Raw genomic sequence first — 18,143 nt, forward strand, 5'->3', positions numbered from 1 at the left:
AAGAATGCATGTATGAAATCAATTTTTGCAAACTCACTTTTACAAAAACAAAAATTAAAAATCAGCTTTTTAATTAACAAAATCACAATAACAATGACAACTGCCAACAAAATCTATAACTGTCGCTTAGCGTTGTAGAGTGGCAGTTTAAGCTAATTCTTCATATGAATAGTCAGTTCACAAACAATAGAGTCGTCCTTAATGTAGTGACGAGACTCTAAATGTTTGAGAGAGACAAACCTTGGCTTACCCCATCCCACTCTCTTGGTTCCGATTCCAAGATTCAATGCATCCTTGTAGGGAGGTGAAAACTGATGAACAACATTCTCTCCTGCTAGTTGTTGATCAATAATTGCAAAATCAAACGAAAATGGAAAAGGCCAAACAAGCCTCTCATCAAACTCTCCACGACTTGGATACAGATAAACACCAACATAGTTCTCAAAAGTATTGACATCAATAACATTAACTGGATAGACTCGAAAATACAGATGATACCCAGGGTATACATAGAATGAACTGCTCTTAATCAAATTTTCACCTGGTTTCTCTAATTTTGCTTGTGTGACTTTCTCAGACCAGTTCTCTATTCTCCATTTGTGCACAAACTTGCTAGCAGTTAAAACAGGTGGAAGAGAATAGTTCCTTCTGATCAATTCTTCACACAACTGTGATTCCATCTCTAACAGTCTACTCTCTGTGCATGCCAATTTCTGTTCAGTTTTCTCCAACTTCTGTTCAGTTTTCTCCAACTTCTGTTCAGTTTTCTCCAACACTAATTTGGTTGTTCTTAGTTCCTTGGCAATCAGACTAAGATGGTTAGCTGTGTTACTTTCAATGTGCCTTAACAGTTCATGACGTTTTCCTTCAAACTGACACCCATTATCTCTAAAATCACAACTAAGAACACTGTTTGGACAATTTCCTTGCCTGCCAGTGTGATCTTCCATCTGATCTCTTGCCAATGTTTGCCCACACGAGTAGACGCAGCCAACAGGATACAGAAGACATGTCAGGTAATGAGCTGCAAGCTCCATCCATTCCATTGTGGCACTGCAATAATCACAACTAGTGACTCTCCTTCCACACAGTCTTGCCTTGTGATTTTTCATTTCCTTTCTTATCACCATTTCTGCGCATTCGTTTTCACACGTTTCTTCAACATATTCACATTCTTTCTCATGAGTCTCTCTGTATCTCAACTCCCCAACCCATTCACAACCTTTCTCATGTCGATCACATTTGATCATCAAATCCAGTATCTCTCGTTTCAGCGCATTGTTGGAAAAAATCTCTGATTTCATCAACCGCGTCCTACACGAAGGGCAAGAGATGTACGACTCGTTGCCCAGTGCAGGTACTTCTAGCGGTGCGCTTGGCAAGTCTGCAAAACAATTTGCACAAAAGTGATGGCCACAATCTGTGAGTTTCGGTTCTCGTAAAACTAGAAAACAAATGGGGCACAAAAATCTATCAGCGACAGTTTCAGCAAACACAGCATCGAAGCCTCTCTCCTCAGCCGCCATGTTGCGCACAAGAACACGTGCGTACGAACAATGTTACAAGATTCCACTGACACAACAGATTCATGCAACACCCAGACCTAATCCATACACCCACTCGATCTCAATAATCGTAGCACGACTAGCGTACTGCAAACGTGCCGTATAACCAAGCTGCAACAAGCAAGACAAACCGAGCCGCTCAGCGTACTTCCGTAAACATTGCAGTTCCGACATACGGGCTTCAAAGTAACTCAAACCTCCCGGATGTATTGCGATGGCAAGGGCGTTCGAGATCAATCGCTACAAACACAGCGCCAAGCTTCTCCACCTCATCAACGAATTCCGAAATGACGGCCGACTCTGCGACGTTACCCTCAAGGTCGGCACGATGGATATCTCCACACACCGCGCCGTCCTCGCCGCCAGCAGTCCCTATTTCCGTACCATGTTCACCACCAACATGGCAGAAGCCACGCAAGACGTCGTCACGATGAAAGACATCGACCGCGACGTCCTAGACCGAATCGTGGAGTTGATATATACGGGACATCGGACGTCACAGTCGACAACGTCCAAGACCTTCTCGCCACAGCCTCACTCATACAACTAGAATCAGTACAAGAAATATGTTGCGAATTTTTAAAAGAACATTTAGAGCCGGCCAACTGCCTAGGCATAAGAAATTTCGCGGAGGCGAATGGCTGCACGCAATTGACTGAAGCGGTTGATGTGTTAATTGCGCGCGAGAGATTCGCTGATGTCTGTTGTGGCGACGAGTTTCTCTCGCATCCGTGCGAGCACCTCATCTCGCTCATATCGAGCGACGAACTGAACGTTACGAGCGAGAAAGAAGTCTATCTAGCCGTGATACGCTGGGTAGGGAAGATTTGTTGTCTCTGATTGTTGGCTGAGTGATGTGGTTAGGTGATCTAATGTAGTTGTGGTATATACTGTACTGTGGTATACTGTAATGTGGTGTATTGTAGTGTACTGTAGTATACTGTAATGTGGTGTATTGTAGTGTAGGACACTGTAACATAGTGTAATGTAATAAGTAGGCCGCTTAGTGGGCAGGTATTGTAGGATGATTAGGACGGAGTAGGGCAACTGCTACAAACACTACTTGAAGATTAGTCAGAGGAGCCATTGCGGAGTCAGAGAGAAGCACATAATTTTAGTCCTGGGGTTGTTGTGCTTGAGTTGGCTTCATTCCCCCTGTTTCCTGTCGAGGTTATTTCTATCTCATCCTCCTGTTGTTGTTACTGTGCATTGTGGTTGTGCAATGTTGTTGGGTGTGATTGGTTGTTATTGGTTGCTATGGCGACTTGGGCACGCTTCCTGCCAAATAGCCCCATGTGTGTGTTTTTGCCTGATTGGAAGGGCCAAGCTGGAATAAGAGCATGTGGAAGGAGGTTAGCAGGTGTGGGAAGGTGGTTTGGTGTGCTATTACAGAAACACTTAGTTCCTGTTGACAAGCTCAAAGCCTAAGAGTCTTTCCATGAAAACCCTTTTGGCTGTTGATACTTAAATATGAAGGGAATAGAACCAGGATGTGTGCTCACAGACTAAAGACCAAACTTGACATGTCAAGCTGCCTGAATTTAGTATACCACATTATGTTATGTCACAAAAATTAATGGCTCCCAATATTTGTGAGAAGTTGGTGCTGTAATGTGTGGAACAATTCCAGTGTGTGGTAGTAGCTTGTTACTATGATTGTGTTACTGTTGTGAGTCTGAGTAACTTACTTGTGGCTACAGTTAGACCTCCTTATTCTGACCACATTTGCCCCACTGGTTTCTGGCCTGACTAACCCAACTGTTGGATTAGTGGTAACAAATACTAAGTGACCATGTAAATTGGTTTTAGGTGTACCACTTGGTCAGTGAGGGTGTTGGATTATTGGGTGTGTGAGTAATGAGTTCTGACTGAATTCAGCTGCATAAATAGATCTGTTTATTCTCTGACTGACACTCACTACATCAAGTGTAAGTTATATAGAGATCCATTAGTGATAAATTGCTGTTGAGTAGTGCTTAGTCAGGTATAAAACCTTAGTTTTCTATAATTTATTGCCTCGGGCACACACACAGTGACACACACACACACACACACACACACACACACACACACACACACACACACACACACACACACTAGTCTGACTGTCAGACTAACAGTATATAAAAACCAATGCATCAAAAACGATGACAGAGACAAGATAAACATTCATTCACATTCTAATGATCTTTTAGAACAACTTAGTCCACGATTGACACACACAATCCAATGTACAGATGACCAACACTAGATTAGACTCAAAATCTGATGTAGAGAAACAGGATCTGCTCACAACTATTCCGCATAAAATTTTAACAATATAATTATCTATGCATATAATTAATTCATAAATTAATTAATTATATTATTAAATTAATTAATTTAAATTTAAATACAGAAATGTATGATAAATAATATCAATAATTATATTTGTAAACTAATGTGTATCTACCTACTGTATATATAACACATAGTTTCATCCTTTGGTGTGTCTGTCCTAATTTTGTCTTGATTCTAGGTAAAACACGATCCCAAGCATCGTGCGGCCAACCTCCCCGAATTGCTTCGTCACATTCGCCTTCCCGTCTTGCCGACCGATTCCTTATCGAACACGTCGATTGTAAGGAGCTCATACGAAGCAAGATGGAGTGTCGAGACATCGTAGACGAAGCTAAACGATATCATCTCGGCCAAGCCCGTAGGCTGGGGGGTGCACTGGGTGCACGTGCACTCTCCCCGGACCCACGTGCATCCTCCCCGGACCCGTTCACGGAAGAAGTCCGGGCTAGTAGGCAAAAGGACTCTGAGGGATGTGTTGAAACTCCAAAGTACGTGCCAGATATTTGGCTATCCTGTCTGCTACCTGGTAACGTGGAGAAGTGTGTGTTCGTCACAGTGACACTATATGGAACGGGCTCAGGAAAAAGATAGAAAAAGGAGGCAAGCAGCGGCTACATGTCAACGGCTGGACAGTTTTCTAGTTCCGAATAGGGCACGTGATCAACTTGTGACTCCTGATCCAGATTTTACACAGCTGGTTGCAGTAGACGATCAACTAACACCGACTTCCGGTGAGTGCTGTAGTGATAGTGTAAAAAGAGTAGGGTCGTCCTCTACCGCCACGTATGTCGAGTCCTTGCGCAACACATGCTGTGAAGTTTACGAAAACGAGGCTCAGCGTGTAGCCGTCGCAGGCGGCAATCAGCAATGCCATCATGCTAATACTTCTGATCATGATTTAGTGGATGATATTGGCAAATTGTTTTTCAAAGCCAAGTCTCCTGTCGATTTCTGCAAGTCCATGCAGGCTCTGGGTGCTGCGGAGAAGTACAACCTACTGACAAATCACAAAAAGCCTCGTGCCGACCAAGTTTTTCCTCCGACATGTATTGGTGGCCGCAACCGAGCTTTTCGTCCTGTTTGGCTATCAGAACACCCGTGGATGGTTTACAGCGAGCAAGTGGATGGTGTCTTTTGCATTGCTTGTGGAATTTTCGTTGCTAAAGTGTCCAAGGGGAAGTTTGTATGCAAGCCTTTTGTGATTGGAACAAGAAAGGAGAAAAATCAAAGGAGCACGGGCAGTGCTTATACCATCATCAAGCCATTGAGCAAGCTGATGACTTCAAGCGAACCTTGGAGAATCCAGATACTACCATTACTGCACAGTCGGACACCCGCAGGGCGGCCAATGTCGCGTGTAATCGTGCTGTCCTGAAGTCCATTGCTTCTGCTGTGTTGTACTGCGCCAGACAGTGCATTGCTTTACGTGGAGACGGAGAGTGTGGAATCACCTGGAAATCCAGGTAATTTTCTTTCTTTGCTGAGGCTTCTGGCAGTGCACGATGAAGAGTTAAGAAGGCACCTGGAAATTCCTGCAATGCGATGTGCAACTTATCTTTCTCCTCAAACACAAATGAGCTGATTAAAGTCATGGGAAACCACATCCTCTTACAGGGAATAATAGGTGATTTGACAGCTGCACCCTTTACGCCATCCTTGCTGACGAGGTAACTTCGCATAACGTTGAGCATCTTGCCATCTGCGCCAGGTTTGTTGACAGAAGTACTAAAGAGGTCAGAGAAGAGTTTTTAACGTCTTTGAAGTTGGACAGAATTACTGGGGAGCGGATTGCAGATGGTATCTTTGGCTTTCTGGAAGAGAATAACATACCACTTGCTACTATGCGTGGTCAGGGCTACGACGGCGCCAGCAACATGTCTTCAGATCGAGTGGGTGTCCAGGCCAGGATTAGACATAAAGCTCCTTTAGCCACCTACGTACACTGCAGTGGCCACTGCCTTAACCTTGTGATAAGCAAGTCATGTGCTCTTCCTGAAGTGCGTAATGTGATCGATTGCGTTAAGAAATGCAGCCGTTTCTTTCTCAATAGTCCAAAGAGAAGTCGTGTTCTAGAGATGATCATCAACCACAATGTGGTCAATGAAGAGAGGAGGAAACCACTGATCGATCTGTGCAAGACGCGATGGGCTGAGCGGCATTCGGCTTATCAGCGCTTCTATCAAGGGTACGTATTTGTGGTTGAAGCTCTAGAGATGATAGCTTTCCGCTATCACTTGGAGAAATATGGGGCTACGTATGCTGACTGGGACTATGCAGGCCGCAATGAAGCACAGCAGATTCTGGCCAGTGTTACTTCCTTTCAGTTTGTTGTTGTGTTTGTGACGATATATCAGTACTTATCACACCTTTCGGGCATTACCGTAAAGCTGCAGAGCAAAGCTGTTGATATCGTGAAAGCGCATAACATGATATCTGAAATTGTGAGGACCTACAACAGCGAGCGCGCAAACGTTGAAAGCAGCTTTTCTCAAATCTACAAAGTTAGTTCAGACATGGCAAAATAGGTTGGAAGTACAATTGCAATGCCTCGCATTGCAGCAAGGCAACAAAATCGCAGCAATATTCCAGCTGCTTCTGTTCACGAGTATTTCCAGAGAAATGTTGCAATTCCCTTTCTTGATCATATAATTATTAGCATCAACCGGCAGTTCTCAAAGTCGGCAGTCACGGCCATTTCCCTACTTGGTCTTGTACCAAGTATCCTATGTTCGCAAGATGTCAACCTGGAAGAGGCGCTGATCAAGTACAGAGATGATCTGCCATCGCCTGAATTGATAGACGCGGAACTCAGGCGCTGGAGGAACAGGTATATGGTGATGCTCCCTGAGAAGAGACCGTGCTCACCAGCAAAAGCCATCAAAGAATGTGACGCCATTGACTTCCCAAACATCTCAGTTCTTTAGACCATCGCCTGTACCATACCTGTCACCTCGTGTGAATGTGAGAGAAGCGCCAGTGCTTTACGACGCCTAAACAACTATATGCGCGCATCCATGGCTAAGGACAGATTGTCTCACCTTGCTCTCCTTCACATCCACTACGATGTACCAATAGCTCTTGACAACGTAGTCGATTATTATGCTCGCCTTCACCCTCGCAGACTCGAACTTGACTCGGTACTGTCTTCTGCTAACTCTAAGTCTTACATATACAATTATGAATACAGATACGTATTATTAGATAATGCCCGCGCAATTGCAAATACAATTATGTGAACTAAGTATACAAACACAATTTTAACCATGTTTCCAAAGTGGTGAATCCACAAAAAAACTTTAGCGCAGTGCGATTACATTTAATTGAAACCACATAGACTTTGTTGGCAAATGCACCCCCACTCCTGCGACCAGCCTACGGGCCTGTCTCGTGAAAGGTTTGCGCCACTTGAAAGATCTCCCACCACAGGCGTATCCCAGGAAATCGTGCGTCGGGAAATTGTTCGCAGTCGGCGGGAAGGAATCGTCGGAAAGCATCACTCGTAGTGTAGAATGTTACAATAACAGATCGAATAGTTGGAGTCGTGAGCCGGACATGATTGTTCGTCGTCAGCAGCTCGGTGTTGGCGTATTGAAGGAACGGTTGTATGCCGTTGGAGGGTCGGATGGATCGATGAGGTTGAGTAGTGTGGAGTGTTACGATCCTGGGAATTCTAGTTGGGCATTCGTTGCGCCTATGAATACGAGTCGGTCGGGTGTCGGAGTTGGTGTGTTGGGAGGAGCCATGTATGCGTCGAGTGGGTTTGTTGTGTTGAGTTGGTGACTTGTGTGGTGATCAAACTGTATACGTCTGTCTGTCTGGTAGTTTAGCTGTATTTCAATCGTCTATCTATGTGTTTGTCTGTTTGTGTCTGTCAAAGCCTGTCTGTCTAACTGCTTGTTTGTGTGTGTGTGTGTGTGTGTGTGTGTGTGTGTGTGCGTGCGTGTGTGCGTGTATGTCAGGGTTGCAGGTTCAAGTCACGGTGATGGCGAGCTATGGCATAATTTCCCTAAGCAAGAAACTTACACACAATTGCTTCTCTTGACTCAGGAGTACAAATGAGTACCTGGTCATTGACTGGGGTGGACATGACCTCTGGCTTGGCAGTAACATCATGCAGCAGACGGGTACTTGTGGACCTTGGTGTCCACTCCCAAAGCTGTGCCATAGTCAGTGCCCCTGGACGACTCTGGCCAAGCTCCAGGTGGATTGTAGCGCTGGCCCTAAGCCTCCACGTAGCGCATGGAGGCCCTGTCTCTAGAGGCAGGGGAGCTATCTCCGCAACTGACCTTAAGGTTGACGTCATTCGTGAATGACGTGGAGGGCTTGACATTTGTCCATTTGTGTGTGTGTGTGTGTGTGTGTGTGTGTGTGTGTGTGTGTGCGTGCGTGCGTGCGTGCCTGCTGCCTGCCTGCCTGCCTGTGTAACTGCTTGTTTGCTTGTCTGTCTGCCTGTTTGTCTGTCTCAATACATATGTTTTCCATTTAAATCAAACATTTACATCATGACTCATTGAGCAACCTAACACTAACACAACAAGACCATTATGGTCCTGAAGCATACAAAATTTCACTGAGCAAACTACTTTTCTTTGTAGTTTGATTGTTTGGTGTGTAGATCAATGAAAACTGCATTGATTGTTTTCTGCCTCTTCTGTTGACCCAGACGCTTTTCTCTCATCACCAGACGCGCCTCTTACCACACTATCTCCTGTTTCGACTCTTTCAACGACGACTCGCTCGTTTGTTCTCTTGAAATCGTGTTGGCAATTTGAGAATGCTATCCCTGCTCCTAGTCCTGTGGCAAAGGCTTAGAGGCCACGGACGTCTGCTGAAGACGAGCAGTGAGAAGAGAGCTCCCACGCCAAATTCAGCGCCGGATTTAATCAGTAGGTCGCTCAAACAGCGATCCCACTTTCTACCGATCTCTTACAATCAATTCAAGCTGCACCTGAACCCAAACAATGTTACGGAATTACGGTCCTTCTTGGGTATGATTAATTACTATGGCCGGTTTTTACTAAAGCTGGCTTCAAGGCTGGCTCCACTGTATCAGCTTTTGCGCCAGACCGTACGTTGGCAGTGGAAAGATGAGCATAAGGAATCGTTCAGACGAGCGAAGGAGGCTCTCCAGTCTAGTCAAGTGATAATACATTCTGACCCAATTAAGGAAGTCATCGTAGCCTGTGATGCCTCACCGTACGGGGTAGGAGACGTGCTTTCACACAGGCTAGCGACGGTACCGAGCGACCAACCTCTTTCGCATCTAGGAGCTTGGCTGAAGCAGAAAGGAGATATGCGCAGATAGACCGCGAAGCACTCGCATTGCTGTTCGGAGTGAAGAAGTTCCACCAATACTTGAGTGGAAGAGCATTTACAATCCTTACCGATCACAAGCCGTTGGTCTCGTTGTTAGGAGAGAATAAGGGCGTGCCGTTGATGGCATCAGGTCGCATGCAGCGTTGGGCAATAATGTTGTGTGGCTATCAGTACAAACGACGTTATCGACCAGGGACGACAAATGCCAACGCCGATGCACTCAGTCGGTTACCTTTGTCTGTTAAAGCAGAAGTGACAGAGGATCCTAGTGAATCGGTGCTATCACTGCACATCTTGGAAATGACTCCTGCCAGACCTATAACAAATGTACAACTTCGGCAATTTACAGATAGAGATGGACAACTGGCAACTGTCAGGCGTTATGTGTTGAGTGGATGGCCGAGAGAAGTAGCCTCCGAGCTCAGACATTACTGGAATCGCCGGCACGAGTTAAGTGTCTTGGGTGGTTGTGTACTGTGGGAGTCGCGAGTCATTATACCTCAAAAGCGTGGCTGATGGTGTTAGAGGAATTACATGTGGCTCACCCGGGGGTATCTAGAATGAAAAGCCTAGCCAGAAGCTACATTTGGTGGCCGGGATTGGATGCTGATATAGAGAAGATAGCACAAAATCTTGCGGGACATGCCAAGAGCATCAGCGATCACCACCAAAAGCGCCTCTTCACCCTTGGGGAGAGCCAGAACGTGCGTGGTCGAGATTACATATCGACTTTGCTGGGCCATTCTTGGGGCGGTGGTTCTTTATACTGTCAGATGCGTACTCTAAATGGTTGGAAGTAAACCACTGACTTCCCCCGCAACTGGACCTACCATTCGGGTGCTACAGTCTATTTTTGCGACCCTCGGACTACCTGAAATCATGATCAGTGATAATGGCTCGGCCTTTACTAGTCAAGAATTTGGGAACTTCATGAAGAGCAAGGGAATTGTGCATATTACAACTGCACCCTACCACCCGTCCTCTAATGGGCTGGCTGAGAGGGCGGTTCAAACGTTCAAGGCAGCCATGAAGCGAATGAAAAACGACAGGGAACACTGGAAACGAAGCTGGATGAATTTCTATTTCGGTACAGAATCACACCACACGCGACAACAGGGGAGGTGCCAGCTGTGATTCTGATGGGACGGAGACCAAGAAGTTGCCTGGACTTACTACATCCGGACCTGGCGAGAAAGACAAGGGAAACACAAGAGCAACAAAGGAAGGATAATGACAATTCTTGCAGTTGCCGGAATCTGGAAACGGGCAAACAGTGTTTGTGCGTGACTTTGGCAGGAGCCAGGATTGGTTAGCAGGCGTGGTTGAGAGTTAACCGGGACCCTTATCTTTCAGAGTGAGGTTAGAGGACGGACGGTTAGCCAAGCGACACATGGATCACGTTCGACAGAGAACGACCGAGACTAAAAGTCCAGAGGGGCAAGCCATGATGGAGGACAGTCCCAACATTGGGGTAGACCAACAGCAAGGAGAAGAGAGCACAAGATTGTCAACAGCAACGAACGCTCCGGATGTCACCGAACATCAGCAAATAGAACAAGCAGAGACCGAGGCTGATCAGCAATTGGAAATGAGAGCTGCCGACGTTCCGCCTGTCCTCCGGCGTTCCGCACGGATTTCGAGACCTCCAGAAAGACTGGATCTGTAGTGTAGTAATGTGAGAACTTAGAAAATTTAGAAGGAAGAGATGTAGTAGTTTAGGGTTGTGTCGGGAAGGCGTCTTGGGGGCGCCTGCGCAGTGCGAGAAACTAAGTTTGTTTGGCGGACTTCGTTGTGTTGTTGACTTAGAGTGCTAATACACTAGTCTAGATACCAGAGCAAACTACGTTTCTTTGTAGTTGATTGTTTGGTGTGTAGATCAATGAAAACTACATTGATTGTTTTCTGCCTGTTTTGTTGACCCAGACCCTTTTCTCTCATCACCAGACACGCCTCTTACCCCCACTATCTCCTGTTTCGACTCTTTCAATGACGACTCGCTCGTTTGTTCTCTTGAAATCGTGTTGGCAATTTGAGAATGCCATGAGATCTCACGAACAAAGAAGAGACGTCTGCAGTGTTTACGGTGATATCTTGGTGGACGGCATGAAACAACGACTCTTTGATTCTTCGGCAGACCGCTAGCTAGTCTAATCGCTCGACTAGCGAGACTACCGCTCGACCAGTTGTCAAGGTGATGTCACCGCAAGCTTGAAAATATCAAAAGAACTGAAGCTGAAACTAAAACTAAGATGTGTGTGCAGAGTCTGATCCGATCATTATTCTGGTATGCATAGTTTAGTCATTGTTCTGGCGTGCACTTAGCCGCCCACGAGGATTTCACACGCGCGCAATCAGTGCTAGTGCGCTTAGCATAACCAATTCTTGCTAAGCCAATCAGAATTTACAACCGAGATTCGGGTTGTACAAGCTGATTGGCTAAGAAGGGCTATTTCCGAAATCATTTTAGTATCGACTTGGTCCAGACTAGAGTTCGCGCGCTCTCTGGTCTGGAAGTTCGAGGCTACAGCGCTTTACGCGATCGTTGATAAAATTTGCCTTGCTTAGATACTGTAAAGGTTGATGGTCTGTCTGGACAGTGAAATCGCGACCATACAAGTAGCGTAGGTATTTTTTCACCGCCCAAACCACAGCCAAACATTCTCTTTCAATAGCCGAGTATTTTCGCTTGGCTTCGGTGAGCTTCTTGCTTCCATATCCGACTGGGAACAATTTGCCGTCATGAACCTGGAATAAGACGGCTCCAACACCTACCTCTGATGCACCGACACACTAGACTCGAGCCAGTCTCTCCCCGCCTTCGTCATTCCCGGATAGTCAATCCTCGCCGTGGAGAGACTGGTTTCAGACCGCCTTCTTCCGGTGCAATTAACGTTGAAGAGGTCCTACCTTCTAACAGACAGGGTTACATAAACGGATCCCGGGATCCGTTTAGTGGTCGCTGCTTGTATCATAATATCGTGATTTGTTAGTAAGTGGTATCCAATTCTTCTACAGTGTGAATACGTATGCCGTGCCTGTTGCTAGGCCATACAGTGTCTAGTCTACTGCAAAACAACACGTTTTCAAGGAAACGGGGCGTCAAAACATTCCGTTCTTTACTAGGTAGCTAACGACCACGTATGCTAGTTGTTAGTTCAGTCGAGCAGCCTAGAGGTCTCTCCACTTTAGTGTACAGTGTTCAGTCGGTGATCTTTCCCAGTGTAGGGTGCAATTGACCATGCAGACCAAAGAACAGTCCGTTGGTGTCACTACAGCTTTACTTCACAAATGGTAATTATTATTCTAGACGCACTGATCGAATCCGTCACTAGGCATTGAGATCTCAAACGTACAACTTACGCAGGTTTGAAAATCATTATGAGATCGGCACGCAGTCTGAAGGTTCGTTGACAAACGACGTCCAGGCAGAAGTAAGTATACTATTGCAATCACACCAGAAGCCTCCGCTACTCGAAGCTGACGTCGGAAAGGTGGTCAGAGATGTCTTTGGGGGGGGGGGGGGAGAGTACAAAGAAAGAAGACAAAGCACCAAGGAAACAGTGTCTACAATATTTCGGCCTGAAAAGGAAGCGTGTGAACGAGGACACAGCACATGACTCTTCTAAGAGACCATGTTCTTCTGGCCTTCCTAGCACAAACATAAATGTAGTCGACCTCTTGGAGAAAATACGGCAGCAAACGAACGAGCTGGAAAGTGAGAGGCAACAGCGACTGAACCTGGAAAGACAACTTCGTGAATTAGCTCAACAAAACGAAATGCAGTTTACAGACCATCAGATACACGTGCAAAATATTATCAAAAACACACAAGACGAGCAAAGTTTGCTAAAACAACAGTTACATGAAGCTAGACTACAGTCTGAGAAGGAGATCTTGGATTTACAGAGTCAGTTGCATCTGAGCTGCCTTCAAGTGTTATCACTACGGAAAGATCTAGATGAGGGCAACCTTGTAGCTCAGATGAATCAGCAAGAACTATGTCAATTACAAAGGCATCTTGAACAAGCACAATCTGTGAATTGGGATAGAGTGCGGGATACGCTAGATGCTGAACTTGTGACACTTCGACAGACTAAAGGAATATTGTCAACTGGTCCGCTCAATCCATCAGACCGAAGATCAGTTCACCAATTTAAATTTGAAACAGTAAAAGACCTACTCATGGAGACAGCTCCTCACCTAACGACACTGTTATTTTCTATTGGTCAATATATCACATATCCAGAACACACTACTTCCCATCTATGACAGTCAAAGACGTTCATAGCCTTTCTGCTCTTTGTGTTTTGGCAAAGAAGGACAGCCCTCATGTAAATGGATTTCAAACTCTTGTGGGACTCATGTTGCTTGCTCGAGGAACTAGCAAGCAGGTCATTACAGGCTTGAATCACATAGGTGTGTCATTGTCACATTATGAAATTCTGCGTTTGGTAGAACAAACAGCTGATGCAATTGCGTCAAGCAATGCCATCCAACATGAAACATGGATAGTTGCCTACGACAACATAAATTTTTACAAACACGTACTGCATGAGAGACAGGGCAGGCACCATGAATCTTGGAACTTCACAAGTCGTCTGGCAACTAAAGTGATGAATCTCCCTTCTGAGGAATTATCGAGTACAGCTGGTATACCACAATGTCGTAGATCATCTCTAAACCACCAAGACCTACTGCCGACTGATGAAGACGATGAGTACTTTATTCATGCAGCTAGACGTTATGTGAAAAACTTGCTTGTCCATTACTTCAGAAGTTGCAATGGCCTCCTCAAAAGCAGCAATTCTAGACATGGACAGAAGACCAACAAATCAGTTCTTTATCCCATGCCTCTCATGGACATCGACAGCAGCTACATTGACAACAATGTTACAATTTTGGATGACTCTCAAAGAAGACTCAACATTGATGGCATGACTCACCAGTGTGTTGTAGGAGATCAGGCGACATGTTCCACCATAAGAGAAGCTAAGCGCAGAAGAGTGGCAGAGTTTAATCCTAGAGACAAATTGACTTGGGCAAAAGAAAACCTTGGTGACTTTCATTTTCAATGGGAGTGTCTCAAGGTCATCTTTCTGCTTTTTTTGGGATCCTGAGATCAGCCAGGGTCACTTGCTCACCTTAGAGACACTGTAAAGAGGAGAACTGTTACAAGTAATGCCAAGGTATTCCAACAAGGAGATGAATTTGTACAGAATGCACTTGATGCCCACTTGATTGCATCTCTTCTCGACTTCTTGAAGCTTGATGATGAGTGCCATACACTACCACCAGATGAACTTCCACTCACTGAAACAAGGATTAACCAATTAGTAAACCAGTTTGTTGATACAGTCATTGCTGTTCCTACAGATGAACAACAGCCAGAAGCAGATCATGTCTATAATTTCCACCGCTCATTTGTACATGCTGCACTCTTCTACCATGACCTAAGAGATGTCATCAAGTATGAGGATGGACCAGGAATAATTCGGCAATGGCGAATGTGGCTCCTGTTCTTTCTTGCAGCAGACGACGAAACTACAGTGTTGAAGCAGCAAACTTACTAGCAAACCTGAAAGCTGATTTTTCAAAATGGATGGCACATATTGCAACCTACAATCGTACTATCAATTCCACGGGAATACCAGGCCATGGGAAACCGATTGATCAGGCAGTTGAACATCATAATCTCATTATAAAAAAGCACTGAGATTCTCAGGCAGCAACATAACTGAGCACCACCTGAAAGTGGTGAGTCTGTCAGCTCAGATGTTACAGGACTGTGCAGAACTCTATGACGAACAAGTCCAATCTCCTTTTCGTTCGAAGCGACATACGAGAACTGAAGTACTGCAGGACATAAAACAGATGGTTTTAACTCTACGAGAAAACAGAGTAACTTGCAAGATACCTTCACGAAAGCTCAAAACAACAAAGACTTCAACATTCCAATTAGCCTGGGATATGCAAAAGCTTTGTCGCAGCAATGGCTGAGGAAGTTTTTACAAAGGTCTGAAATGGATTTGGACAATGATCCCAACCTGCAAGAACTGCATGCTGAGATTGAGGCATCAGATGAACTTCCTTTCCCCTAACAGACTATTTAGTCTACCATTATATGACATATATGCACACCTCTGGCTGAAGGTGTCATTTAGTCGTTCACTAGTTGTAAATAAACAATGTATCTGTAACTGTCAGTTTGAAGAACACATCAATTTTGCTGAATTGTATTCTGTGTGATACTGTAATATACCTGGACACCTCACTTGCCAAAATTGTTTTAGACCAAAAATTCTTATGAATAAACACAATGATGGGATATTAGTCACATGTAAAGCAGCACAAAGTCATCAGGAAATGCCTTTACAAAAACAATCACTAACCCTATGAGTAAAGGCTATCAAGCTGTCACCAAACATAGTGGATAAAATATTTTCTGCATAAACCTGAACTTGAACTTGACCAAGAACACGAAATGCAGGAAAATCATGAAGTGGCTGAAATACTACATGATCTTCAGCTATAATAATCAGTAACAGGATCTCAGTCTGACAGACATGTACAAACCTAGCCAGAATTTAGCTGACACAGCTGTGCACCATGTTAGTAGATGTAGTCATCACTGATGAAATACACATATTCATTATAAAGCAAAAGAAACACACACACACACACACACACACACACACAGACAGACACACACACACACACACACGCACGCACGCACGCACGCACGCACGCGCGCGGCGTCTTTCTACACATATGTCCCCAAGTTACGTGTGTCTGCCAGAGCATTCAACCAAACACACTACAACAGAATCACACCCACACATCAAGCTAATGGTAGCAACTCTCAGAGAACACCAGGTAACTTGCAAACACCAGGACGAAAGCTACCATCAAACAGCACATTCGATCGATCAGTACACCTATGACTCTGGGATACCACAAAGCACTTACTAAACAGTGAATAAGAAAGTTTTTACAGAAACATGACCTTGAGCTGCATACAGAATACAACCCACTAGAGTTACATAAAGAAATAGAGACGTCAGATGACATTCAATTTTAATACTAAGCCAGTTCAAGTCTAATTGCCACTTACTATACCCACCTAATCTCATTTGTGTAGGATATGAGTTGATATTAAAATTACAGAAATCTGCTATAAGCATAAGAAAAAGAAATAACAATCTGACTACTCGTCTGCAAAAGTGAACTTAAGTTAGAAATATCATTTAAGATGTCTTGCAGAACACTGACGAACTGGTCTACTGTTGCTATTAACTTCAGTTGAAAGAAGAGACGAACTGGTCTACTGTTGCTATTAACTTCAGTTGAAAGAAGACTGCAGGTAGTACTAGGAATGTGCAACTCAATTATTTTGAAAATCCTTAAACTGAATTCCTTTGTTACACCCAACAACTCCACGTCTCTTTCTGTACAAATTTTTCTGGCATTTTTCACGATATAGTTGATTGAAGCATACGGTAGCACAGCTTCTAAGCTTCTCATCCTAAACCAACCCAGAACCCTTAATTGATTGCTTAAATTGAACAAGAGCTCTCCTCAGTGACTCTTTCTGTGCAGCAAGCACTCGCCTTGTTCTAACTGGCACAGAAACAACAGAAAGAGAAGATGAAGGTGTCATCTCTGCATAGAAAATTCTGGGGCGAGTAGTACCATTACACACTGAACAGCACAGATCACGTGTTTCAATGATTTCATCTGACTCCAGTATGTTTCTTATTATAGTGTATCTGAGACATAGATTCCCAGCTACCAGCTTCTGTAATCCTCTGTCACATTCTTTCATATCAGCGTCCCTAACAATAAGCCGTACAAGACAAGAGTTTGACAGGTCTCTTCCTCCGCAGCCAGACAGCTGCACAAACTCTGACCCTGTTTTGGGAAGACCAAATATTATAACTTCCCTTATATCAGGAATATCAATGCCTAAGCCAAATGCACTGGTGGCAACCATTACTCTTTGCAAACCACACTTGAACAACTCATAATGTCTGTTACGACCACCTGTACTCATCGTAGCATGGTACTGACCAACAGCATGTTGTGTCACCGAATTTCAGCTTCGCACCAAATGACTATAGACATTGTACAGAGTGTCCTTAGACATGCAAAATATCAGAACTTTAGGAACAGTTTCAAGAGATGAGGTCGATGATAGATTAGAACACAACAAGTAGAAGACAGAACTGAGAGACTTGTTAGAGTCAATGACGTAGAAAAGATTTGAACGATTCAATGATCCAGATATCACAAGACATTCACTCACGCACAAACAAGAAGTGACGACTGAGACAACAGACAATGGAGCTGTTGCAGATAGTGCCATAATAGGAACAGACAAGACACAACGAAGGTAAGACAATTCCTTAAACGCTGATATGAAAGTGGACCCCATTCCTCTACCAGATGAGCCTCGTCAACAGCAAAGAAAGAAATAGATTTCTGCAAAGTTCCAGCCAATGCTGCTCTCCAGAATGGTGCAGTAATGGCATCAGGCGACATGTAAACTATAGAAATACATGCTGTAATAGTGTGATGAACACACCAGAGTAGACTATCTCACCCAGCTTGTACTTTTTAGCAAGTATGTCTGAAACTAGTTGCTCATCCTTCAAACGAGTAACTCTAGTCACTCTGATACCTTTAGCAACTAAACTTGCAACCTTTCAATCAACAAACGTCCAGGAAGTGAAGAAAAGTGAGAAAACCAATTCTTACAAGCGTATATTTCTGTTGCTGCCTACCTGATCTTCCATAAGAGATATCAGAGGGCTTATTACAATCGATGTACCAGGAAAAATAAGAGCAGGAAGAAGATAACACAGGGATTTTCCTCCTGACGTCTTCATGCGAACAAAGGCATCTCTACCAGCCAAGATTTCTCTA

At 44.5% G+C, this 18,143-nt stretch overlaps 1 protein-coding gene across 1 annotated transcript in view; it reads right to left on the reverse strand.

Moving 5' to 3' along the window:
- Nucleotides 1-1,607, reverse strand: part of LOC134184434 (TNF receptor-associated factor 6-like) — a 2,250-nt gene extending 643 nt beyond the window's left edge. The window contains exon 1 of the mRNA XM_062652121.1: nucleotides 251-1,607. Coding sequence (XP_062508105.1) covers nucleotides 251-1,526 — 1,276 coding nt within the window. The 5' untranslated portion in view covers nucleotides 1,527-1,607. The remainder of the gene's footprint in view (nucleotides 1-250) is intronic.
- Between the last annotated feature and the right edge of the window lie 16,536 nt (nucleotides 1,608-18,143).

The sequence above is a fragment of the Corticium candelabrum genome, chromosome 9 (genome assembly GCF_963422355.1).
Source record: "Corticium candelabrum chromosome 9, ooCorCand1.1, whole genome shotgun sequence".
Classification (NCBI taxonomy): Eukaryota; Metazoa; Porifera; class Homoscleromorpha; order Homosclerophorida; family Plakinidae; genus Corticium; species Corticium candelabrum.